Consider the following 27,034-nt stretch of genomic DNA (forward strand, 5'->3'; position numbering starts at 1 on the left):
ATATATATATATATATATATATATGCGCTTTGATGCATCTAGAAATATTTGTGTGAGAATGCCCATAATGAATAAGATTGTACATGGTAAATAATGTATGCTTTTATGTATTGTAGATGAATACAGGAACTCATAGTAAATAGTGTTTATATAGAGGGACATGTAACCATGTAACAGCAAATGGCAATAATCACCCAGGTATCCACAAATGTATATGTATACCACAATACGTTTACACTGTGTAAAATTCTTAATATTAATTTGTGTAACTTCTCAATACATCAAGATTTTTGACATCTAATAACAAGGGTCTATGTAAAAACATGGTATTGAGTTCAAGGGGTAGGAGAAGTTTTTTAAATTCTTCTTACTTCTTTTTGAACACAAAACTAAATTGGTGCATTTTAACTGAACTCTCTATTCTCCTCTATTATCCTGTGTGAATACGTTGATGCCTCTTCAAATGACATTGCCGGGCAAAAGCCGTTCCACACTGATCACACCTGTAAGGCTTGTCTCCAGTGTGAATACGTCGGTGACTAATTAGATCATCTTGCCGGGCAAAAGCCGCTTCACACTGATCGCATCTGTAAGGCTTAACTCCAGTGTGAATAAGTTGATGTCTCCTCAAATGACCTTGCCGGGCAAAAGCCGTTCCACACTGATCACATCTGTAAGGCTTGTCTCCAGAGTGAATACGTTGGTGACTCGTTAGAGCACCTGGCCAGGCAAAAGCTGCTCCACACTGATCGCATTTGTAAGGCTTGTTTCCAGTGTGAATATGTTGGTGACTAATTAGAGCACTTTTCTGGGCAAAAGCCGCTCCACACTGATCACATCTGTACGGCTTGTCTCCAGTGTGAATACGTCGGTGACCCGTCAAATGACCTTGTTGGGCAAAAGCCGCTCCACACTGATCGCATTTGTAAGGCTTTTCCCCAGTGTGAATACGTCGGTGACTAATAAGATCACCTTTCCGGGCAAAAGCCGCTCCACACTGATCGCATTTGAAAGGCTTGTCTCCAGTGTGAATACGTTGGTGACTCGTCAAATGACCTCGTTGGACAAAAGCCATTCCACACTGATCACATTTGTGAGGCTTTTCCCCAGTGTGAATATGTTGGTGACTAATTAGACCACTTTGCTGGGCAAAAGCCGCTTCACACTGATCGCATCTGTAAGGCTTTTCTCCAGTGTGAATACGTTGGTGAGTCGTCAAATGACCATGTTCGGCAAAAGCCACTCCACACTGATCGCATCTGTAAGGCTTTTCCCCAGTGTGAATACGTTGGTGACGAACTAGAGCACTTTGGTGGGCAAAAGCCGCTCGACACTGATCGCATCTGTAAGGCTTTTCTCCAGTGTGAATACGTTGGTGGGTTATTAGATGAAATTTTAGGGTAAAAGCCGCTCCACACTGATCACATCTGTAAGGTTTGTCTCCAGTGTGAATACGTCGGTGTTTAATTAGAGCATCTTGCCGGGCAAAAGCCACTCCACACTGATCACATCTGTAAGGCTTTTCTCCAGTGTGAATACGTTGGTGGGTTATTAGATGAAATTGTCGGGTAAAAGCCACCTCGCAGTGATCACATTTGTAAGGCTTGTCTCCAGTGTGAATACGTTGGTGACTAATTAGAGCATCTTGCCGGGCAAAAGCCGCTCCACACTGATCACATCTGTAAGGCTTGTCTCCAGTGTGAATACGTTGGTGATTCTTTAGATGATCTTGTCGGGTAAAAGCCGCATCACACTGATCACAGCTGTATGGTTTATCACCAGTGTGAGTTTTCTTATGGATCTTCAGGTTTGATAAAGTGGTGAAGACTTGCTCGCAATGATCACAGCAGTATCTTTTGGGTCTTCCTTTATGATTCTGTAACAGAGAAGATGACTTACATTATCTTGGCTGCATTGTTTAAAGTCTTTTCAGTTTTAAGTATGTAGCTAGAATAGTCTCATAATTCACAAATGCACAGACCGATCCACAAATGCATAAGGACAAAATTCACAAATGCACACGCTGATCCACAAATGCACAGAACAATTCACACGTGTGTAGGACAAGATACACAAATGTATTTTTGATGCACACAAATATAACCGGATTTACAAAAGTTTTTTTGTCTCTGAGCTGCGCTGGATTTGCGTGTGACTTTTGAGACTCCCCTGGCGTGACTCGGTTCACAAATGCGTTTTTTTTTAACACGGAAGGATCTGCAACCAATCAGATATCTTCCTTTGTTTCAGGCAATCATAAGAGCGCACCCCTCGTGGGGGACGATTTACTCATAAACCAATCAGATTAAAGGGGCGGATACTAGGGCTGGGGATCGATTCAAATATCAAGAATCGATTCGATTCCGATTCTTAAGATTCAGAATCGATTATCACGATCCGATCCGATATTGATTTGGGTTACTGTTAATAAAACAGTTTTTTCAGCTGTTGAATGAATGATATGACTGTAGTTCTGCAACATATTAATACTAGTATTATATTGAGATTCATCAGCAAGTATTGGCAGCTAATGATGCTATAAGGACCAATCAGCTCCCAGAATGCTGATAGAACTGCTTTCAGAAACATCGTGGGGCAGAATTACCAAACAGATCCAGGCAGCAAACAGAGGACGAAAGAAATCGCTTTTATTTTTTCTCCATTTATGAGAATTTGGTTTTTAACATTTATGCAAATGTAACCCCAAGACAGTATAATAAAGCAAAGAAATATAGACAATGTATGCAATTATAACTGAAAACTTTAATGTTTTCATGCGTTTTTTTTTAACACTGAGGGATCTGCAACCAATCAGATATCTTCCTTTGTTTCAGGCAATCATAAGAGCCCACCCCTCATGGGGGACGATTTACTCGTAAACCAATCAGATTAAAGGGGCGGATACTAGGGCTGGGGATCGATTCAAATATCAAGAATCGATTCGATTCCGATTCTTAAGATTCAGAATCGATTATCACGATCCGATTCGATATTGATTTGGGTTACTGTTAATAAAACAGTTTTTTCAGCTGTTGAATGAATGATATGACTGTAGTTCTGCAACATATTAATACTAGTATTATATTGAGATTCAACAGCAAGTATTGGCAGCTAATGATGCTGTAAGGACCAATCAGCTCCCAGAATGCTGATAGAACTGCTTTCAGAAACATTGTGGGGCAGAATTACCAAACAGATCCAGGCAGCAAACAGAGGACGAAAGAAATCGCTTTTATTTTTTCCCCATTCATGAGAATTTGGTTTTTAACATTTATGCAAATGTAACCCCAAGACAGTATAATAAAGCAAAGAAATATAGACAATGTATGCAATTATAACTGAAAACTTTAATGTTTTCATACCTTTAAACATATTTAAAGGCAAAAACATGGCACCAGTTATTCTCGTGTCCAACAAAATATTCCTTTTTTGGGCATAAACAAAAAAGTACCAAAAGTTGTAATGATGATTTTTTTTTTTTTTTTTTTTTTTTTTTTTAAATCGATCTTTAGACATATGAATCGATTTTTAGGAATTAATATGAGAATCGATTTAAAATCGGAGAATCGATTTTTTCAACACAGGCCTAGCGGATACACCTGCTGTTTGAGCTGCGTCGCGCCGTTCGCTTAGAAAAGTGTTTCACTATTTCAAGTTGGTGGAGTAAAGATAAATAAACAAGACGGCAACATGGGATGGAGAGTAGGGATGGGAATTGATACGATTTTTCCGATTACATTTTCGATTCTGTTTAACGATTCGATTCTTTAATCGATTCTTTTATCGATTCTCATTTGGAAAAAAAGAGAACAAACAGGTCGATTAGCATCAACTTTGTTTTATATCTTTGAACAAAAAAATACAAGTGAGGTCTTAAGACGCCACCAGCCTTGGGCTCCTCGATGGTGGATCCCCAGAAATTTTTTTGAAAATAAATATTCTTCTGTAGAAATTAACTAAATACAACAAATCATTCTGTGGCAATTACACAAGAATGTCCTGTAACATGTTCAACATGTTTTTTCTAATAGAAACAGAGTCTCTCTCTTGCTACACCACCATAGGGTGGTGACTATTGCAAGTCGCCCTGTTGTCATCCTTTTTGGTAAAATGTAACCAAAATTCCGAGCGTTTATGGTGCTTTGTCGCCATGTTTTGCTGTTGGGCGCGAAAGTGCACGTGCGTGGTGACGTCATTCGCGCCCAGTGGAATCGATAAGGGAATCGTTTGCAAAAAAGGCAAACGATTCCAAGGAATTGAAACACTGGGAATCGTTTCTCAACCAGAACCGGTTTTCGATTCCCATCCCTAATGGAGAGGAGTTCACTGCTCTGCTTTTCTTGTGATCTTGGTAAAGAAAAACAGCGCGATCGGAGATGGTTTGTCGGGCCGTTCAACCAGAGCCGTCGGGAGCTTGTGTAGCTGTGTGTGTGTAGCAGTCAAAACAATGCTCTACCTGAACTGTCACTATAGTGGAGGAGAGACCCTGCCACCCGAGAGACCAGACAAGACAAGGAAGAACCCAGGAACCCAGGCCACCAGAAGCCCAACAGAGGTTCAAAAGAGGGTGGGAGGAAACCCCCCACCAGCAAAGTCCGCCCCCTCCCAGCGGTGGGTGAGGGCCTTTTTGCCCCCCCCCAGTCACCAAATTTTGCATGCAAGCCAGGCCTGGCGAAAAATTTGATATTTAATAGTTTGCATTAATGGGCGTGGCCTAATGGCTCAACAGCGCCCCCTAGAAAACTTTGTGCCTCAAGCCCCACAATACGGTTTGACGTACATGCATGAAAATCGGTACACACCTGTATCATGTCGCAACTTAAAGAAAAGTCTCTTGGCGCCATGGCCGAAACCAAACAGGAAGTCGGCCATTTTGAATGAATCGTGTCATTTTGGCGCAATTTATGCCATTTTCACGTGTCTTACTTTAATGAACTCCTCCTAGCAGGATCTTCCGTTCGACATAAAACTCGCTCAAGAGACACAAAAGACTAATGAAAAGTTATCAAAATCGTGAGTTTTCTTGAAATGGCGTGTCGCCACGTCAAACTTCAACGTTAAACAGGAAGTGATACTAGTAGCTGATTGGCCGATATTTGATAGATCCTATTTTCTGCCATAACTTTTGAATGGTTTGACATAGAGTCGTGGGTGGTGTCATCGGACTCGGTATTGAGTCCATGACCATAATTGGTGCAAATTAGGCCCGCCCTTATTCTGATTGGTCGATATGTGATAGTCCGATAACTTTTGAATGGTTTGACATAGAGTCATGGGTTGTGTCATCGGACTCGGTTTTGAGTCCTTGACCTTTATTGGTGAAAATTGCATGCGCGAGGGCCCGTTGATCGCTGCTTGCAGCTTTAATTGCTATTATTATTTTCTATTTGACAGTTTCTTTCCTGATCCGTAGATCTGAGGAATTCATCTTAAATGTTAACATTGATAATTGAAATAAATCAAAATGGTCTCTTGGATCTTACCTTGGTGTCAGTGTTACGGGCTTCAGGTCCTGAGGCCGCTGCAACAAGATTGGAGCTTTGCCTCACGGAGTTGAATCCTCCTAACTCTCCTCTGGAAACCTGGGAAGCAGAATTGAAACGTCAGGAGGGAGCCAGCCGTCTTTCTTCCCCCGAAAGCTTGGTCTGATTTATTTTGGAGACCGCCTCTCTCTTCTATTGACTGTAAACATTTGAAAGAAGGGTTGATAATTCCTGTTAGCCAATGCAATCAGGAGTTACCCACGTGCGTATTCTCCAAAGGTAAACAGTCGCCAGAGCATACTGAGTGCACGGACGCCAGTGCGCATTAAACCAGTTTAAAAAAACAAAAACATGATTTTCACAAGGTACAAAGAGGAAAGGGTTTAGCAGCCTTTAGGGGCCTGATATAACACTATTGGGTGAATGCAGGGCTGTACAGTGCGACAGTTTTCATCGCATTTGCGAATAAAAATAATCCGGTGCGAAGAGAAATATGTATCCACTCGCATTTGTGCGAGTGGATACATGAATGCATGAATGTCTCTTGACCTACATCAGCCTTTCTCAACCGGGGGTGTCGCGGCACCCTGGGGTGTCGTCAAAAAATTACCTATCTGACATTTCATATATAAATACCGTATTTTCGCGACCATATGGGCACCGTGTGGAAAGGCGCACCCTCAGTTTTGTGTCATTTCTGTATTTAAAACACACACACGGCGCACCGAACCTAAAGGCGCCGTCTACACACACACACACACACACACACACACACACACACACACACACACACACACACACACACACACACACACACACACACACACACACACACACACACACACACACACACACACACACACACACACACACACACACACACACACACACACACACACACACGCCGCAGAACACATACACAAGCACACGAGTGTGCGTATTTAAAAATAGAGCGGGAGCAAAACTTTGTTTGATTGTAGGCTACTTTATTTCAGTTTTTACATTAATCAAACCCATCGAAGTCCCCATCCTCTGTTTCTGCATTAAAGAGCTCCGCTAAATCAGCTGTGCCAGTCCCAATTTCTTCGCTTTCAGAGTCTCTTTCCGTGCCGTGCGGCGCCTCGGACTTGCCGGCTTTTGCAAAAGCTCGCAAAATAGTCCCAGCAGACACAACAATTCATCTGCAAACTGTGGCATAACTTGCTCGGCGCTGCTTTCCACTCTTGGTGAAACTGTGTTCTCCCTCAGTCATCCATCTCTCCCACGCCGCTGCAGTCTTAAGGCTGATTTATGGTTCCGCGTTACACCAACGCTGAGCCTACGGCGTAGGGTACGCGGCGACGCGCACATACGGTGCGCTTCGCTGCGTACCCCACGGCGTAGGGTCTGCGTCGATTTAACGCGGAACCATAAATCAGGGTTCACTTTGAACGGCCGGTGTGCCGAGAAATGCTACTTTTTGGTTCTGCGCAGGCGCACAGTTGATTTTCAAAGTTTGCATCATTTCTTGCACTATGTAAAATGGACAATATGGGATGTTGAGTATTTGATCCTTCAAAATACACTTACCCATGACATGCATGCATTACACTTTGTGAACATTATACGATAAAGTGAGAAAAAAAAACAATTCTATGGGTTTATTTGATTTTCATTCAGTCATTCGCCTTTATTTAACCAGGCAGGTCATTAAGAACGTTCTTATTTACAATGACGGCCTGGCAAGCGACAAGGACCACTTGGGGGTGAAAGGAAGTGAGCTAAGGAGTAAAACACAGTAAAATTGTAGCTCTACAAAAAGGTAGAAAACCTTTAGGTAGCATTTTTTGGTAAAGCAGCAGAAATTGGCAGAACACAGGTTCACACCGGCGTCCAGCGGGTGGAATTCCTTCGTCAGACCTCCCGGAATAACAGCAAGCACCGCGTTCATATTTTTCACTTCTTTTTTTACATTGTCTGTGAGATGGGCGCGCATAGAGTCACAGATCAGCAGCGATAGTGATGTGTGGAAAAAAAAAACCACCAGGTCACCTTACATAGACCTGGCTCAGTCACTCTATCATCATCCCTTCATCCATCCAGCCCTTTTCATCCTCTGCCCAATGCGAGAGAGGTTTCTCCGCCCAGAACAGTATTAAAAATTCTGTCCGGAGCAGTCTTCATGTCTCCACCACAGAGGATCTCATGCGGATCGGCACTGAGGGATGTCCATTAGAAACATTCGACCCAACAAATTCCCAACTGCAGTCCATTGGCTTTCCTCATCTAAAGCTGGGCATACACTGTGCGATATTTTAAATCGTATGAGACTGCCCCATCTCACACTGCACGACTAGATCGCGGAGTTCAAAAGTTCAGAGCCCACGATTTATGGTCTCAAACTGTACGACCCGATGCTCGGATGCGACCCGTCTGCTCACACTATACGATCATAATCCTCCCGTCGGACCTCTGAGTACTGGAACTCGAGGCCGGTTCTGGGGCAGGGGTGGGCTGTGTCCACCCAAACGTGCCTCCTGCCCACCTGATCAAAGGTTATGGGGATCCTTTATTTTTTTATAATTATATATATAATTATATATATATTATAAAAATCCCAAAATATCTGTACCGTTTCTGATTGGGTGGGCACTGCGCATCATTTTTAGACACAGCAAAGAACGCATACCGCAAAAGTTGTGTCTCGGCGGAGGGACCCGGAGTCCCAGCAAAATGAGGAGAGAAAAGAGGTGTTCCGAACAGCAGACAGCGCACACACTAAAGGCTGATTTATGGTTCCGCGTTACACCAACGCAGAGCCTACGGCATAGGGTACGCCGTAAGGCTGACTTATGGTTCCGCGTTACACCAACGCAGAGCCTACGGCGCAGGGTATGCGGCGACCCGCACCGTACGTGGAAATGCGGTCTTTTTTTGCTATTAAAACATGATTTGTAATGTGAATTTGCGACACTTAAACTACAAATAATAGTTTTTGACGTGACATCAGAGATTGCGCATGCTCTCTGCGAAAGGATGAGGCAAATCAGGTCGCAGCACTGCTTCAACTGTGCGATTCCTTCACGAGGAGTGACCAGGATTTCGAACACGCTTGATTTTCTTGCGACCTCACGATTTGTGATCGGGAGCTCGTTGTGAGGTGTTAATCTCTCGTCGTTACCCCACGTATACTGCACGAGGCACGAGCAACGATTGGGTCAAAATCGGGCCCGATCAAAATAAAGTCGCACGACTGGAAAATCGGCTCAGTGTATGCCCGGCTTAAACGTGCCAGGCGACCAAATTATAAGGAGTGGCCACAGTTTGTGTCTCAAGTTTAAGAACAAGATCTCATTAAGATCAGCATGGACTGAACCGGTTTATTTGCTGTTCAACATGTAAATGAAGTTTGGGTGTGCTAATAAATTTTTATTTGTGCTACTAAAATTTTTTACTTGCTAGCACCAGTGCTACCATTCAAAAAAGTAAGCGTACAGCCCTGGAATGGGTAGATTTGTTTATACTTATGTACAGAATGGGCAGCTAATTATATTTGTGTGTGTGTATATATATATATATATATATATATATATATATATATATATATATATATATATATATATATATATATTAGTGATGCACCGATTGTTAGGCCGAAAATGGTAAAAAAACACTTTCGGTGTTCGGTGGAATAAGTGGGAAAAAAAAACCGAACAATTAATAACAGCGTTGTAATATAAGGAAATAGACTGGCCGCTCCGTAACTGTTGCGTACCACATAAATCGTTGGCCAACCAAAAACTAACCACATAAGAATTTTACCTAACATTCACCAGCAGGTGGAACCAAAACAACATAAATCAATCTATTACAGGTGCGTTTAGATAACGAAATCAAACAGCGAAGAGCGTGGAGTGAAGTGGTGCGGTGCAAACATGTCAGCAGTGTGGAAGTATTTTAGAGTGGCAAAGAATAATACAAGAATGGCTGTTTGCAATGAATGTTCTGCTCAAATATCTAGAGGGGGCACATCTGCAAAGTCTTTCAGCACTACAAGTTTGATTTATCATTTGAAATGATAAAAAACCCTGAGCGCTTTAATGCATTTTTATTGTTTTAAGGCCTATGTTACAATGTTCAGTCAGTTAAGCCTAATGTAAGCTCAAAGATGGCCAAAAAATGTATTTTGCTAATTTATTTATTTTAAGTTATTGTTCTTTGCTGGTATAATGTCTGCTGGAATATTTAAGAAATGCTGGGAAATTAAAAAAGGTTCAGTTTTTTATGTTCAACAAATGTTTTCTACCTTGTAATTTTGTAAAAGATTGTTTTCTTTTAAAAGCATGCCTAAATCAAATTTATTTGAATTATGCAATGGTGAAAAAATTGGCAAAATAAATGAAAAACTGCGAAGAACCATGTTCGGTATTCGGCCATGTGTTTATTATTATTTTCGGTTTCGCCCACAAATTTTCATTTCGGTGCAACACCAGCCCCCGGGTCTGGCAGTCAGAAGGCGCGCCGATTTTTTCCAGTGGCCAGCCGCGGTACTGCAACAAAAAATCACATGTGGCCCAGAAAGCTTTTTTCCCATAGACCGCAATAGTAAAAGAGAAGCCTCTAAAACTGTTCACAGGACACCTCCAGCTGTAATCACCGGCAATTACTAATCCTTGTATTCTATATTTTTAAGTCATGGACTTTATATCCGTCAAAAATGTTTTATAACGGCCAGAAAAGTCAAAGAAAAGTCTCTTTCTGGGCGTGACGTCACGGCTGACGTCACAGCCGTGTCCGTGCATTCCACGGATATATTATATTAATATATATTATGTAATTATATTATATTAATACATTAATAATATATGTAATACTATACATGTAATAATATACATTAATTAAGATATTATATTAATACATATTATATTAATATTCGCGTCATTGCCCCGGGGCATGATGGGAGGCCCCAGAGCATCATGGGAGGTGACTCAACTGCGCATGCTCTATGGCAGGGGTTCTTAACCTTTCTGACCTTGGGGCCCAATTTTTTCAGTACAGAGTGGCCCGGGGCCCGTTAAATATTAACACTGTATAGCAGGGGTATTCAACTTTAAGAGGTCCATTTAGAGAAAATGTACTCAAGCGAAGGTCCAGAACATCATAATAAATATATATATATATATATATATATATATATATATATATATATATATATATATATACATACATTCAAGTAGCCTCATAGTTGTATCAACATCTGCATCTGACTGTTATATTAAAAAAGTACATATTTGCCCATTAACATGTGTAACTTCAATTACACATATTTTTTTCTCTTAAAAATAAAATTTTATTTTATTTTCCAAATGCTATCTTATTTTATTTCTTTACCAGCAGTTTGAATTTCCCCTTTTCTTTGTTAATTGTCTCAACACATTTTTATAATAAATGAATATAAACACATCTTAACAATTGAACAGTTTTGCAGTTTTTATTTCTTCCCCTTAATCTTATGTCCCCACTTTCTGTCGTTCAGTGAGAGAACTGAGCTCTAATTTCTCCTGACAGGACTTTAAATCTGGTCTGGATGGTGTCAGAATCTCATGCACATGTGAAGGTGCTCATTGGTGAGCCCGAGCGGCACCGACCTCCCCGGCCGCGGGGACGCGCCGGGATAAATGATCATGCCGCGCTCGCTCGCTCTGGGTGCAGACCCAAGTAATCGATCCCTGATCCTGGCGGATCTAAAACGTACTCTGTGCAAAATGAAGGATTTTCTCTATAAATACACACCATTTCTCTTACTATTACACGTACAGCTAGCTGAGGGTCTTCTTCTCCTCATTTGGTCGGGAGTTGCTATGCAGTCCCGCGGCCCTCGCGGCCCACACGTACAAAACTGATTTTCTTTCACGGCCCACGAGATGGCGCTCGCGGCCCAAGTGTGGGCCGCGGCCCTATGGTTAAGAATCACTGCTCTATGGGCCAGTGTATGCGGAAGTAAACCCGGAAGTCAGAGATTTTTTCGCCGTATGCGCTGGCTGAGCAGAATGCATTGAAATGAACGGGCGGCCATTTTTGACGTCCCATCCAGTTTTATAATAGATCCATGTGCAACACACACACACACACACACACACGCACACGCACACGATACCATTTTTTTCCCGCCGAGTAAGAGTATTTTAATTTGTGTTTTAATTTGTAATTTGAGCTTTCCTCCGCGCTGTCTCATCGCAGGTACATCAACTGCGCATGTGCGGTGCTTCACCTGAAGATGTCCGTTTGAAATAACATAAACAATCAATTTAAAAATTTAAAAATAGGCTAAATGAAATGATGTTACACACTCTTGTACAGTAGGTGGCGTTATGCACCTTAAAGTTGGTTGCAATCCGCAAATAAAACAGAGAAGAACATAAACAATCCCATTCTTACAGTCGTGGTTCGTGGTGGAGAGTGGTGCCCGTAGGTGAGACTGGCAGCGCCGTTTCAGGCAAGATAGTGACAATTAATGCAAGCGGCATGTCAGCAGTGTGAACATATTTCAAAATATAGCGACGATGACAAAAGCAAGACAGACTGCGGGCTGTCGCCGCGGCTAACCAGCTAACGCGGCTAAACAGCTAACACGGCTAACGCGGCTAACCGCAATGTAACAATGTGATTGTTTATGTTGTACTGTGAGTTACGTGGAGTGTTTAATAAAGTTCCCTGTGAGTAAGGGTAATATTCAACCGTCCAGTTTGTATAATTAAGGAAGATAGAATTTACTTAAACATGGAACAGCCACAGAGCTGCTGCTCGGCCAGGCTGCATAATCACCCGGGGAGCCGCGTGGCGGCTCAACATCTCTCCCTAGCAGCGCTAACCAGTAACTACAACAACAATGAAGTATCGGTGCGTGGTATCTGAGAATTTTTGCGAGTACGAGTATATGAGGGCAGTATCAGCCCCGATAACAATACCAGTATCGGGGCATCCCTAAAGGCCCTGACACACCAAGCCGACTGTCGGCCCGTCGATGAGCGTCGGTGCGCGTCTGTCGGCCTAGTTTTCCCGGTGTGTCCCTCACGTCGCCACAGGTCGGGCGCCTGCCGCTTTTCAGCCGATTAGACATGTCGAATCGGCTTCGGCCGTCGGTCAAACAGCTCACTCTGTGATTGGCTGTTCCCAGAATGCTTTTCGTCGTCATTTGCGGACTGAATCAAAAAAAAAAACATGGCGGACATTTCTTATTTTTTAGTGAATAAAATGAATATTTTGAGTTAGTTTCTGCATAAAAATGCGTTTTGATTACATTTCTAGCGAGAAATATATATTTTACTTTCATAACATTCACTCAGTGAATGTATATAATCACTCGCTTGCCCGTTGTTGCGAAGTCTTTTTCAAACCTCGCCAGAATAAAGGCTGATTTATGGTACACCAACGCAGAGCCTACGGCGTAGGGTACGGCGTACGTCGGCGCGTAACCTACGTCGTACCCTACGCTCTGCGTCGATTTAATGCAGAACCATAAATCAGCTCCCGAGCCGGCAGGCAGGCAGAAATCCCGAAATTTTCTGAGTAAATTTATTAACAGGCGTAGCTACAACTGTTAAATGTATTATCTATTAAACCAACATTTATCTTCCTTAATGATTTATTTCAGCCAGCGGTAATTCTCCACAGAGCTGCAGGTGGTTGTTCCGTCTGGTCGCCGCTGTTTTGTATTGCACTTGTGTTTTCTCAATAAAGCTTTGAAGAAAAAAGAAAAAGCGCTGTCCTCCTCCTTAAGCCCCTGAATACAGACTACTGCTGCCTGCTGGTATGGAGGGGAATTAACTCTCACGCATGCGCAGAATGTACGTGCTAGTTCGCCGTTGGGTGTCGTCTTCGCGGTGTGTCTATTGCTTCTTTTTGAGCCCGACCCAGGCGACGCGAGGCGACACAGCAGTCGCCAGACAGCGGGCGACGTCGGGTTGGTGTGTCCTGGGCTTAATATATACGTATGTGTGTGAATACGTGTGTAAGTAGATATATATAGATATAGAGCAGATGGAGTTAGAGACAGTATGGTGTAAATAAGTATATTTATATAAATATTCATATGGGCATGTGTGTACAAATATATAAAAAATACTCAACTAGGTGTATGTATGTATGTATGTATGTATGTATGTATGTATGTATGTATGTATGTATAGGTAAGTGCGTGAGTATAATTATAGTATAGATAGTTAGTTATTATAAATACGTGTTAATAAATGATTAGTGAATGGGGTAGGATTAAATACGTTTTGTTTTCTTATCTTCTCTTTAACTGTTGTTTTTTTACACGTACAAAATAAAAATAAAATAAAAAATAAAACAAAATGAAAGTTCTCTAGCTCTTGGTGATGAATATGGTTTAGGTTACAAAATAATCCTGAAAGAAGATGGCAAAAAAAAAAAAATGTAGATTTAAGTTTTAGAAAAATACCTATGAGTGATGCTGGTGCTCTATTTGAAACAAGATGGGACATTGTCTAGGTTTCTTTAATTCGGGCCATGTGGTCAACTGTAAGACAATGTGGTCTTACAGTTGATGTTAGACCTCAGAGTTGAAGTTAGATCTTTACCATGTTAAACATGGCTGTGGCACAACACTTGCAACATTGTTAGACTCACAAAAAAAACGTTCAAGGTTTCAAGCAAAAACTTTGTATTTATATTTCAATTAAATATGTTTTTTCAACGTGCAATAAAAAAAATTATTAGTTTGTATAGTTTTTCCTCTCAATCTGATTTTTGATTGAAAGTTAATTTTATCTTCCATAGCTTCCATAATAAAGAAACAAAAATCCCTTCACACTTTTGTGTAGTTTAGAGTAAGTCTTGTTTTGATGACAACTTGCTTGTAGCTTGTCTGTGTTTCAGTGGTTGGGCGGAGGCAAATTCATGCTTTTAGAGGCGAGTTATACTTGCTGCCTGCGTTCGCGTACACCATCAACGGCATCTGTACGCGAGGAGAGCGCGTCATACCGCTGGTGACCGATATGGGGCAGTAAGCAGAGCAACAGTTGGAAAAGTGATATATATTTAGTAGTAGAGGTAGTAGCAGCGGTATTAGCAGTAACAGATTAGAACAACGAACAAGTTTACATGACAATATTGGATGATGTAGGAGATTATAACATCGTGTGAATGTGTTTGAATGTTTGGTGGTGGTCGGAGGGGCCGTCAATATGGCAGCCACGCTTCCATCAGTCTGCAGGGCAGCTGTGGCTACAAACGTAGCAGCTGTGGCTACAAACGTAGCAGCTGTGGCTACAAACGTAGCAGCTGTGGCTACAAAAGTAGCAGCTGTGGCTACAAAAGTAGCAGCTGTGGCTACAAAAGTAGCAGCTGTGGCTACAAACGTAGCTACCACTACCGGTGAGAATGTGTATGAATGAATAATGGTCTCTGTAAAGTTCTGGGTGCCTTGAAGGAAGCTATATAAAACCAAATCATTATTAATATTATTATTGCTTTGGTTACCATCCCTGTATAACACAAAGATAAAACAGGAGGTCATGCGGTTGGTGAGCAGATGGAGTAGACGTGTTTCGTGAGTGCTCCCGTGAGTGCCAAACTTTTTAAACCACCAAGCCCTCAAACTTTCAAACTTTTTCCTTTAAAAGGGATTCCCTGTTGCTGTTTTTCTTTTTTTTTGTCTTGAACGAGCCCACTTACCTCCGAGATGGCTTCGAAGAGCGGCAAGTCGGGAAAAAAGGACGAGGCTGGCGCTGTCTTAACCCTGGCGGCCATTACCACGTTGCTGGAGGAACACCGAGCTGCCCTGGCCGCCGAGTTCAAAAATACTTTCAGTCAGCTCGACTCCAAACTCGACCAAACGCGGCTCGCGGTCGAGGACCATGGCCAATGGGTTTCGTCCCTTGAACTCGCCACAGAAGACCTCAGCCAGCGAGTTACGGACCTTGAAGGCATCTGCTCGACTCTACGGGATGATAATGCTCGGCTGAAGGCTAAGGTGGTGGATTTGGAAAGCCGAAGCAGAAGGCAGAACATCCGTATCCTGGGCTTACCGGAGTCTACCGAGAGCGGGTCTCCAACGGCTTTCTTCTCCAAGCTGCTGTGTGAGGTGTTCGGGAACGATACGCTGCCGTCACCGCCAGAGATAGACAGAGCGCACCGCTCGCTCGCCGCCAAACCGGCCCCGGGACAGAGACCGCGTCCGGTCATCCTCCGCCTTCACCGGTACCAGACGAAAGATCTCCTCATCAGGGAGGCGCGCCGGAGAGGAAAGGTGGAATATCGCGGCCACCCCATCCGGTTAGTGGAGGATTACAGCCCCGAAGTTGCCAGCCAACGAGCGGAATACAGCGGAGTCATGTCGGAGCTATACCAGCTGGGTCTGAAGCCGGCTCTGCTCTTCCCCGCCCGGCTCCGGCTCACGCTGTCCGGGGGGGCCAGGAAGTGGATCGGCTCCGTGGATGAGGCGCGCAAATTCATCACGAGTCACAGCAAAACTTCAAACCCGCCGTAACGGGACCGTTGGAGGCTGTCACGGCTCCGCCTGCAGCCCGGTGCGGCTCACTGACGCTCACGGACTGACTTTTTTTTTCTCTCTCTTTTTTTTTACGTGAGCCACATTATTCCTGAGGGGAGGGTGAGTAGGCTACCCCCGCGACAACCAGTATTTTCTCTGTTGTTAGTTTGACTGCCCTTTTGCAAATATTATTAATTTGCAGTTCTTTTTGGCTATTTGAGGGAAGGGGGAAAATAAGTGGTGAAGAGGGAGAGAAAAAAAAAAAAAGCTTTTCCGATTTACCTATAAGTTTTGTAATAATTGTAAGCTGTTAACCTTACTTTTACGCTGCTTAAGTCGGACGTTTTATATTTTATATTTTTGTACAAATATTTCTGGGCTCATATCGGGACTTCCAGGTCGAGATTTGAGAGGGTATTTCTTTTTTTTATTTATATCTACACGTTTTAAGGTGCTAATATGTATACACCCATGATACGGGAGCAAAAGCTATTAGTGTGTAGGATAGGAAGATGCGTTATTGCACTTTGTTTGTTTTGAAGAGCTTGCTGCTTTTTTTTTATTTTTCTATAGCAGCTGTCTTAGTGGGGGTGGGTGGGTCGGGGGGATATGTCACTGCCAGAAACTTTGCATTAACTCTTTTCAACTCATTACTTAATGTGGGTCACATTCAACCTCCTTTCCGTTTTCTTTTTTTTTGCCTAGGTCATTGTGCACACCTAATTTTTCCTCTTAGATATTATGAGTAGATACTTGAAGTTGGTGAGCTGGAATGTTAAGGGTCTGAATCACCCTGTTAAAAGGAAGAGGATCTTCTCACATCTAAAACACCTTAAAACAGAAATAGCCTTTCTACAAGAAACTCATATTCGCAGTTCTGATAATAGCCGCCTGTTCCCGAGGTGGTCAGGGCAGAGATTTCACTCCTCCTTTCAAGCTAAGGCCCGAGGAGTTTCAGTTCTGATCAGTCAGGATGTTTCATTTGAGCAGCACAATGTGATTTCTGACAAGTTTGGTCGCTACGTGATCGTTTCTGGGAAATTATTCAATACATTGGTCGTACTTGTGAACGTTTATGCCCCTAATTCAGATGATGCAGTCTTTTTTGAACGACTGTTTTCACTGCTCCCTGACCTTAATACATATTCTCTCATACTGGGTGGTGATTTTAATTGCTGGCTCGACCCAGTCCTAGACCGATCCTCTACCAACCCCGGCACAGCAAGTAAGTCAGCCCGTCTTATTCAGGCGTTCCTTTCTGACTACGGTGTTTGTGATGTGTGGCGTTCTTTACATCCATGTGACAGAGAATACTCCTTTTTCTCACAAGTGCACCACACATACTCGAGGATTGATTATTTTTTTATTGATAATCAACTGATTCCCCTGGTTCATTCCTGTGCTTATCAGAGCATTGTCATTTCCGACCACGCTCCTGTGGTTCTAACCATGTCCCTTCCTGACCTACCTCAGAGAGACAGACAGTGGCGATTCAATTCAACTCTGCTGTCGGACACAAATTTTGTTAAATCAATGGAAACGGAAATAGCCTTTTTCCTATCCACGAATATGACTCCAGGAATGTCTAGTCTAACTGTCTGGGATTCTCTCAAGGCTTATCTCCGGGGACAGATTATATCCTACACTGCTAGGGTGAGGCAAAAATCTTATAGGTAGCGATCAGACCTTGCCCGCCAAATCAAAGAGGTCGATGAAGAATATTCTCGGACTAAATCCCCAGATCTTTACAAAAAGCGGCTAGAACTTAAAACTAAATTTGACCTGCTTACCACTCACCCAATTGAACAGTCACTTCTGAAAAGTAAAACCAGGTTTTATGTTTATGGAGACAAATCTGACAAATTATTAGCCAACCAACTTAAAGGCTCTAAGGCTAAACAAAATATTTCTAAGATTCGATTACCAAATGGCCATGTAACTACAGACCACTTACTCATAAATGAAGCATTCAGGGACTTTTATACCCAGCTATACACCTCGGAATCTCAGACTGATCGAGATGAGATTGCAGACTTTTTAAATAGTCTTAGTATTCCCAGTCTTTCACCAGATCTAAGGAAGACATTAGAAGAACCGATATCCCTGATGGAAATTACTCGAGCCATTTCTTCACTGCAGTCGGGTAAATGTCCTGGCCCTGATGGCTTCCCGGCGGAATTTCTAAAGAAATTTTCTACTCTGCTTTCCCCACTGCTATCTACAGTTCTTTCAGAATCCTTCAGCCACGGTTCCCTCCCTCCTTTTTCGGAGGCCTGCATCACCCTCATAGCTAAAAAAGGGAAGGATCCTACTGAATGCGCCTCCTACAGGCCCATCTCCCTCTTAAACACAGATGCTAAAATCCTAGCTAAAGTCCTAGCCCATAGGCTGGAGAATGCCCTCCCCACAATTATATCTGAAGACCAAACTGGCTTCATTAAAGGTAGGCAGTCTTACTTCAACACAAGGCGATTGTTCAATATTATCTACTCTGCCTCTGAGGCTATCCCTGAATGCGTTGTCTCTCTGGATGCGGAGAAGGCATTTGATCGCGTCCAATGGGCTTATCTCTTTGCTGTGCTGGACAGGTTTGGTTTTGGTCCGAACTTTGCTCTGTGGATTAAACTTCTCTATTTACACCCAACAGCCTCAATTCGTACTAACTCTCAACGGTCAAAACCATTTAATCTGCATCGTGGAACCCGTCAGGGGTGCCCCCTTAGTCCCATGCTTTTTGACATGGCTATCGAACCGCTTGCCACAGCGCTCCGATCTTGTGAGGATGTGTCCGGTATCTGGAGAGGTGGCAGAGAACATAAGGTCTCGCTTTATGCCGATGACCTCTTGCTTTTCATCTCTCACCCTCTGGCCTCATTACCCCCTGCGCTGTCACTTCTCAGTCAGTTTGGGAAACTCTCAGGCTATAAACTGAATCTCAGCAAAAGTGAGCTTTTCCCTACCAATCTCGAATCGCATGCTTTAGACCTTTCCAATTTTCCCTTTAAAATCGCAAATGACAAATTTTCCTATTTAGGCATATCTGTGACAAGGAAACACAAAGACCTGCTCCAAGAGAATCTTATCTCATTGTTAAATGAGACCAAACAAACCCTTACACAATGGTCACCCCTGTCAATGTCTCTTGTGGGTCGCATCAATTCAGTTAAAATGACCATTTTACCTAAATTTTTGTACCTTTTCCAGACCTTACCACTCTTTATTCCTGGTTCTTTTTTTCAGTCCCTTGACTCAGTTATATCTTCATACCTATGGCGGGGTAAACGGCCACGTCTGAACAAAACTCACCTTCAAAAAATTAAGTCTGCAGGTGGTCTGGCCCTCCCAAACTTTCGTTATTATTATTGGGCTGCTAACCTGCGCTGCCTTGCATTCTGGTCCTTCTACTGCGACAGCGCTGACCGCCCTGACTGGGTGGCGATGGAGTTACATCCAACTGATGACCTGTCAATTCCTGCCCTACTCGGCTCCTCACTTCCACTTCCTTCACTTAAATCAATCAAAAACCCAGTGGTTAAACATTCTCTTAGAATTTGGGCCCAATTTAGGAAGTTTTTTGGTTTTCACAGCTTCTCTCTTCTTAGCCCCATTGCATCAAATCACTCTTTCAAACCATCCCTTGAGGACCCCACCTTCCAGGAATGGCACAGGAGGGGTATGATTCGCTTTAGAGATATGTTCATAGACGGCCCCGTGGCATCTTTTGAGCAGTTAAGTAGTAAATTCAGCCTTCCAAAATCACATTTCTTTAGGTATCTTCAGGCTAGACATTTTGTTCTTTCCCAGACACCCAGCCCTGGTGCATCGATAGGCTTGACCACAGTTGACAAAGTTCTTGCCACAGACCCATTCAAAAAGGGGCTCATTTCGTCTTTCTATGGCATGTTGCTGGATCTTAAGAGTGCCCCTACAGATAAACTCAAAGCAGCATGGGAGCAGGACTTAGGGCTTCCCTTATCAGAGGATACCTGGGAGTCCATACTCAAACTGGTTAATACAACCTCCCTGTGCGCACGTCACTGCTTAATTCAGTTTAAAGTGGTACACAGGGCTCATATTTCCAAAGCAAAGTTATCCTCCATGTACCCAGATATTAGTCCATACTGTGTAAGATGTAAAGTAGCAGAAGCCTCTTTCATCCACATGTACTGGTCCTGCCCATGTCTAAACAAGTACTGGATGGAAGTATTTCATACTCTCTCTCTGGTGCTTAAAATCAGATTAGAACCAAACCCACTGACTGCCCTGTTTGGGGTCATGGAGGGAGGAAGGAAGTTAACCACTGCACAGGGGCACACTTTGTCTTTTGCCTCCCTTTTGGCTCGTCGGGCAATTCTGTTCAGGTGGAAGGATCCCTTCCCTCCTACTCGTGCACAATGGCTGGAAGACATCATGTCCTGCTTAAAACTGGAGAAAATTAGATACTCGCTTCAGCAATCAAATAAGTTCCAGAAAGTGTGGGGACCTTTTCTAGAAGCATTCCAGACCCTGTGAACTATACTTCATATTTCTTTTATATTCCTAGTGCAGGCTTTTGATGTTAGAGTGACCTCATATTGTGATTAGTAATCTGGCAGTGACAGGGGAGGGATTAGTTTGGTCTGTAGTTTGTTTTTGTTACTATTTTATATTTTTTCATACTGTTTAATTGTTTTTTATATTCTGTACACTGGTGTATGCTATGATTAACATGCCCATGCCTACTCAAAATATTTGTAATTGACATGCAGCATTTCACCTTTTTTACTTTGTGAAAATTTCAATAAAAAGATCTTGAATTAAAAAAAAAAACAGGAGGTCATATATTTGGGGATTGTTATCTCTAAGGACAAAACAGCAATTGAAAAGATGAATATTTGGAACAATGTGGACAAGTGTAAGTCAATTCTAAACAGGTGGCTGCAAAGGGATATTTCAATTTTTGGCAGTCTTATTATCAAAAATGGATAGTCTGTCCAGACTCATTTATCCGGCATTCTCCTTACCCATCTCAACAAGAATGATCAAAACAATAAATACCGTTAATTTTAAGTTCATATGGAGAAATAGATGTCAATATATAAGAAAGATTGACATTGTAAAAAACTATGATGATGGGGAGTTGAATGTGATCGATTTCGATATCATGAATGGTGTCTTGAAACTGAAATGGTTAAAATCTTTCCTTACAAATTGACATTCCTTCTGGTTTATTGTTCCTAATATGATTTTTCCAAAAAATGGGTGGAATAGACTTTCTTTTACGCTGTGACTTTGATTATAGCTCATTACCACTTAAACTCTCTGCTTTCCATCAGCAAGTCCTTCTCTATTGGAAATTGATTTATAGTCATAATTTTACACCACATAACACACCTGTATGGAACAACAGTTACATTTTGCTCAGTAGAAAATCTGTTTATATAGATGATTGGAAATCAAAGGGAGTCTGGGCTGTTGCACACTTTCTGGATGGTCCTGATAATGTGTTACAGTTTGAGGATTTTTGCAAAAAATACCAAATTCAATGAACTGTTAAGCATTATAATATAGAGTGATAAAAGCCATACCAGTTTCGCTAAGGCCTCTCCTGAACTGAGACAGCTCTGCATTAAAGATTTTTGTGACGTTAAATGTACTAACAAAGTCAATAGAAACATTTTGCTATATTATTAAATTATAATATATATATATATATATATATATATATATATAGTGGAGAAATGAGCTGAAGAAAAGAAAGCCCTTAAACTGTTTTCTTTACTTGAAAGATATGATTTAATATGAGATGGCCCTTGTGAGTTATTTTTTTTTATTTAATTTTTATTATGTTGTACAATAATTAGATTCTCAGTATATATTTTGTAATACTGATGTTGCTCAACCCAAGGCAAACGTTTGTAATTCTGATATGACTTTTATGTGCCTTGTTTGTTTGTTTGTTTGTATGTATCTATGTTTCAATAAAAAAAAAAAACATATTCTGGTGTAAAACTAAGTTAAGGATTAAAGTGAAGATTGTGTATGAATTAGCAGGAAATAAACAACAAACAGTCAAGATGTCAAGAAGTCAAGATCCTTTCCACTTCCACCTAAGGCTAAAGAAGTTTATTTTAAAATAATGAATGAGGTTGATCCATGTAAAGATTTTTTACATAAAAGGTTTAATTTAGATTTTAATTATTTTACTTTTTGTAACGCAGACATCGAAACCTTAGAGCATCTTTTTTTCTTTTGTATCTTAACCAGGACCTTTTGGGAAGCTTTCCAATACTGGATAACTTATAATGATCAAACCATTCCCATTCTTACATTTGAAAGCATTAAAGTTGGTTTACAAGTGGAGGACAAAAAAATAGACTTTGGAATTAATAATGTAATTATATTGGCTACATTTTTTATTCATAAATGTCGCTTTTTGAAAATTAATCCAATCTTTATTGCATATCTAATCGAAATAATTCAGTACAAAAAATATTTAAAATATTCAAAAAGCCCAGCATCTTAGGAAGTATTTTTGTACCCTAATTCCTGACTGATCAGTTGCGTTTTCTTTCTTTCTTTCTTTCTTTCTTTCTTTCTGTTTATTCCTTTTTTTCTTTTCGCTGTGTATCTTCTTTGTTTTGTTTTACTCATTGGTCGGTCAGTGCTCTTTGATGAAAATGTTTTTTCTGGAATGTACAATGTGCCTTGTTTTTTTGTAAATTCAATGAGAAAATAAAAAACAAAAACAAAACAAGAAAAAAGTTAACCTGCATGGGGAACTTTCTCCAGCAGAGAGCAGCATAATCTCGGCAAAGGAAACGGCGCCGTCACTTGTAGTCCATGTTCCAGACCAGATATCAGTACCACTCAAGGTGACCAAACTTACTTATGATTTTTGAAAAGATCCATGTCTATAGATGATATTTTGGTATGATAACCTTCCTGAGTGGCAGCTGGATCATAGTTATCAGCTCATGAAGTTACCCACCCCCTTCAGGTTAATTGATTATTCTAAATTGTTGTATTATACATTTCCTGAATCCCCATGGTCCTGTGAGTATTCCAGTTTTTGTATTTTATTTTTTTGTACTTTTTGTATTTTGTGTCTCTAATGTTGTTTATAAAACTAAGCTGGTTCCTTATCTCATTGTGGTGTCCGTTATGTCCTGTATTTGCATGATAAAGCAAGAGTACCTGGCTGCAGGCAAGATGGCCGACAAGGGCGCGGCCATTTTTTCCATCCATACCGGAATTCCAGACCGGAAGTTGGTCTTCGTGTATATTATTATTCGTCGCGCCGAACCAGACCGGAAGTTGGTCTTTTTTTTTTTTTTTTTTTTTTTTTACTTTATTGAAAATATATTCATATACAAACAACAAGGCATCATATCTTTTTTCCAACATGTATCAGGGAAAAGGTGCATAAAGAGTACAGAGGAAAAGAAATTAAATTAAATTAAAAAAAAGGAAAATAACTTAAAGGGCTAGGGCTTATCCAATAAATTATATTCTTCAATTGTGTTCAAAAGTTGTATTGCATTTCTTTTTGACATGAGTTTAAGGGCTTTAAAAAATTGGAGGAATTCGTTGTGGAATACACAAAAACGAGGTTTCACCTTCATATACTTAGATTTGTGGATGTGGAATTTACCTAGAATTATAATATTATTGATAAGGAAATCATCGATGTTATTGTCCATTGAAAGTCCAAAAATAATAGCTTCATGTGAAAAGTCTTGCAGGTCAAAAACCTTTGGGTGAAGCCAGTCATGTACATCCTGCCAAAGGGTTTTAGAATACATACAATCAAAAAATAAATGATCAGTAGTTTCACATCCATCACAGAACATACAGTTATTAGTCTCAATACCAAATCGTTGTCGCAACAGATCACTGGATGGATATACACCATTTAAGGTTTTAAAATGGAGTTCTTTTGCTTTGGGAGCGATTGGAAATTTTAAATATTTTGTTCGTAACATGGTGATGATATGTTTGGGGTAAAATTGTAAGATTGAATTTCTATAGGATACTAAGGGGTATGAAATTAAATTAAACATATTTCTAATTGATTTGTTTGGAATTTTACCATTGTTAAAGTCACAGCCACCAAACCATAACCATAACCCATCCACCTCAATTAACCTCAAACAGCACTTAAAGCTAAGGACGCTGAATTTCAGTGACCAACGGGTAAATGAAAATGCCATCAGTCCTGTATACGTGTGTTCACAGATATATAACATATAAAAGATGAATTTATTGATTTGTACTTTTATTTTCAATAGATCTTTGCGTTACTGAGGGTGATTGAGGAGGTCACTGGAATAGGAGCAAAAATAAAGGGAGGGGAGATAAGACTACTGGATTTTGTTTTCGATGTAATGCTCCCAGAGGTAAGATGGTCAATAGAGCTTCCTTGGGAAATGGAAGGAAATTATTAGGTGGTCAATATTTTATTCCTTTGGAAAACATGAAACCAAAACAGTGCACACGTTAGAGTATGATTAGATCATTTAACTGTTTTTCAGATATTGATCAAAATCCTTGAAGGAGAGGGCATGACCAGACTGAAGGCTGAGATCATGCTGGCCAGTGGGAGCCTTTTTTAAGTCTTTTTAAGCCCCCCCCCCCCCCCCCCCCCCCCCCAGAGATCAAGATGGCCAGTGGAAGCCTTTTTTAAGTTTTTTTTTTTTTTTTATCTTTTGATCTTTGATCTTGATATTTTTTCCATTATGTTCAGTGTAATTTGTTCCTGCTCATTGTTCATGCGTTTCCCTTGTTTTGTGTCTTTTTTCTATGCATGTTTGTTTTTCTATTTGATATTCTGAGAATAAAAAGTTGATTTCAAAAGAGAACTCCAAGTCAAGTTCTTACTGTTGCCAGCATGATAGTGTAATGTTGTGTTTAAGTGGATTCCAGAAAATAAGATAGAATTAATAGAAAACGGATAAATAGGAAAATATAGATATTGTTGACAATTTGAAATAAAGAATTGTGAAAAAAAGACCAACTTCCTGTCTGGATCAGCGCGACGAATAATATACACGAAGAAGACCAACTTCCTGCAATACAACTTTTGAACACAATTGAAGAATATAATTTATTGGATAAGCCCTAGCCCTTTGAGTTATTTTCCTTTTTTTTTAATTTAATTTAATTTCTTTTCCTCTGTACTCTTTATGCACATTTTCCCTGATACAAAGATATGATGCCTTGTTGTTTGTATATGAATATATTTTCAATAAAGTAAAAAAAAAAAAAAAGACCAACTTCCTGTCTGGATCAGCGCGACGAATAATATACACGAAGAAGACCAACTTCCGGTCTGGATCGGCGCGACGAAGAATAATATACACGAAGAAGACCAACTTCCGGTCTGGTTCGGCGCGACGAATAATAATATACACGAAGAAGACCAACTTCCGGTCTGGAATTCCGGTATGGATGGAAAAAATGGCCGCGCCCTTGTCGGCCATCTTGCCTGCAGCCAGGTCCCTCTCTGATAAAGACCAGTTTGTGACATTAGTGGCTGTTATAGTTTCATAGGAGCCTAATGATGCTCTTCTAGTTTAAGGCTCACAATGACCGGTAACAACAATATAGTAGGGGTATATTAAACATTTCCTGAATCCTTATGGTCCTGTGAGTATTCCAGTTTTTGTATTTTGTGTCTCTGTTGTTCCTAGATGACACAGGGATAAAAGATAGTATATCATTTAGGCGAAAATTGTGTAAAAATGTGTGTTGTTTATAGTTTAAAAGGCTGCAGTGACCTCTATGTTGGTCAGAAAGATTCACATCTTAGCTTGAATGTAAGCTTAAAAGGTCCCCTTTAAAATGATACAAAGACAATATAGTGAAACATTGACAGAATCCTGTACATGAGTCTAAACCAGGATATGCAGCAGCATCTAAAATGTAATTTTCTGAACTTCATGAGCTGATAACTATGATACAGCTGCCACTCAGGAAGGTTATCATACCAGAATATCATCTACAGACATAGATATGTTCAAAAATCATAAGTTTGGTCACCTTGAGTGGACTGTCAAGTGAAAATTTGGGCTCTGGCCCGTGGACTATCCACTCCAGCTGGTATCAGACCAGAAAATACAGCGCTTGGATCATCATTATCAGACAGAAAAACCGAGAACGAGCGGTCACGTGGACCCGAACACTGACCTGCAGACCAGCAGAGGAAAAGCTGGACTCTGGACAGTCCTGGTCCTGGTCCTGGTCCTGGACCTGGTCCTGGACCTGGTCCCGGTCCTGGTCCGTTTGCATTCTTCCAAAATGGAGCAACTATTCAATCTAAACGGGTCTTTCTCTGGTCTGAACCAGAGCAGTGGATGAAACAGAGGCGGCGCTTCCATAGGACTCCGTTGTAAATCATGGCGGCAGCACTTCCGGGTTAAAAAAAAAACAAAACTTTATTAGCAAACTTGCACCACAAACACCAACAAGAGTATCAGGGCCAGGCAGGAGAAAAATTAAAATAATAATTTAGAGGAGCAAGATTTTTTTTTCATTATGCACTTCGAGAAAAAAGTCGAAATGTCGAGAAAAAAGTCGAAATGCCGAGATTAATGTTGAAATACAATTTCGCGAATAAAGTTGAAATGTTGAGAAAAAAGGCGAAATTTCGACTTTATTCACGAAATTTTCGACTTTATTCTTGAAATCGACTTTTTTCTTGAAGTGCAGAATAAAAACAAATCTTCCCCTCTCAAAATATTTTTTTCTCCTGCATGGCCCTGATACTCTTCCGTAGGAACAGCACACTCAATGATGGAGTAAATTATAATAATAATAATAATAATAATAATAATAATAATAATAATAATAATAATAATAATAATAATAATAATAATAATAATAATAATAAAGATGAGTAAGTAAATAAATAAATAGAGAATAAAATAAATAAACAAAACAGGAGAATAAAACAGGTATGAGGAATAGAATCAGATGCATAGAAAACAATAAGGAAAAGTCAAGACAGTTATAAATAAAAGGTTAGTCAGAGGATACGGAGAAAAAAAGAATGTCATAGTTGATTAAAAATATATTG

General features: G+C 40.8%; 1 protein-coding gene across 1 annotated transcript; it reads right to left on the minus strand.

Annotated features, from left to right (window-relative positions):
* Positions 1-427: 427 nt before the first annotated feature.
* Positions 428-26,211, minus strand: LOC133460727 (zinc finger protein 665-like; the record flags this gene model as incomplete). Its single annotated transcript, XM_061741463.1, has 3 exons — positions 428-1,876; positions 5,484-5,582; positions 26,146-26,211. Coding segments are annotated over 3 exons (1,611 nt in total), but the record flags the coding sequence as incomplete, so codon positions are not given.
* Between the last annotated feature and the right edge of the window lie 823 nt (positions 26,212-27,034).

Source organism: Cololabis saira, chromosome 15 (assembly GCF_033807715.1).
Source record: "Cololabis saira isolate AMF1-May2022 chromosome 15, fColSai1.1, whole genome shotgun sequence".
NCBI classification, from domain to species: domain Eukaryota; kingdom Metazoa; phylum Chordata; class Actinopteri; order Beloniformes; family Belonidae; genus Cololabis; species Cololabis saira.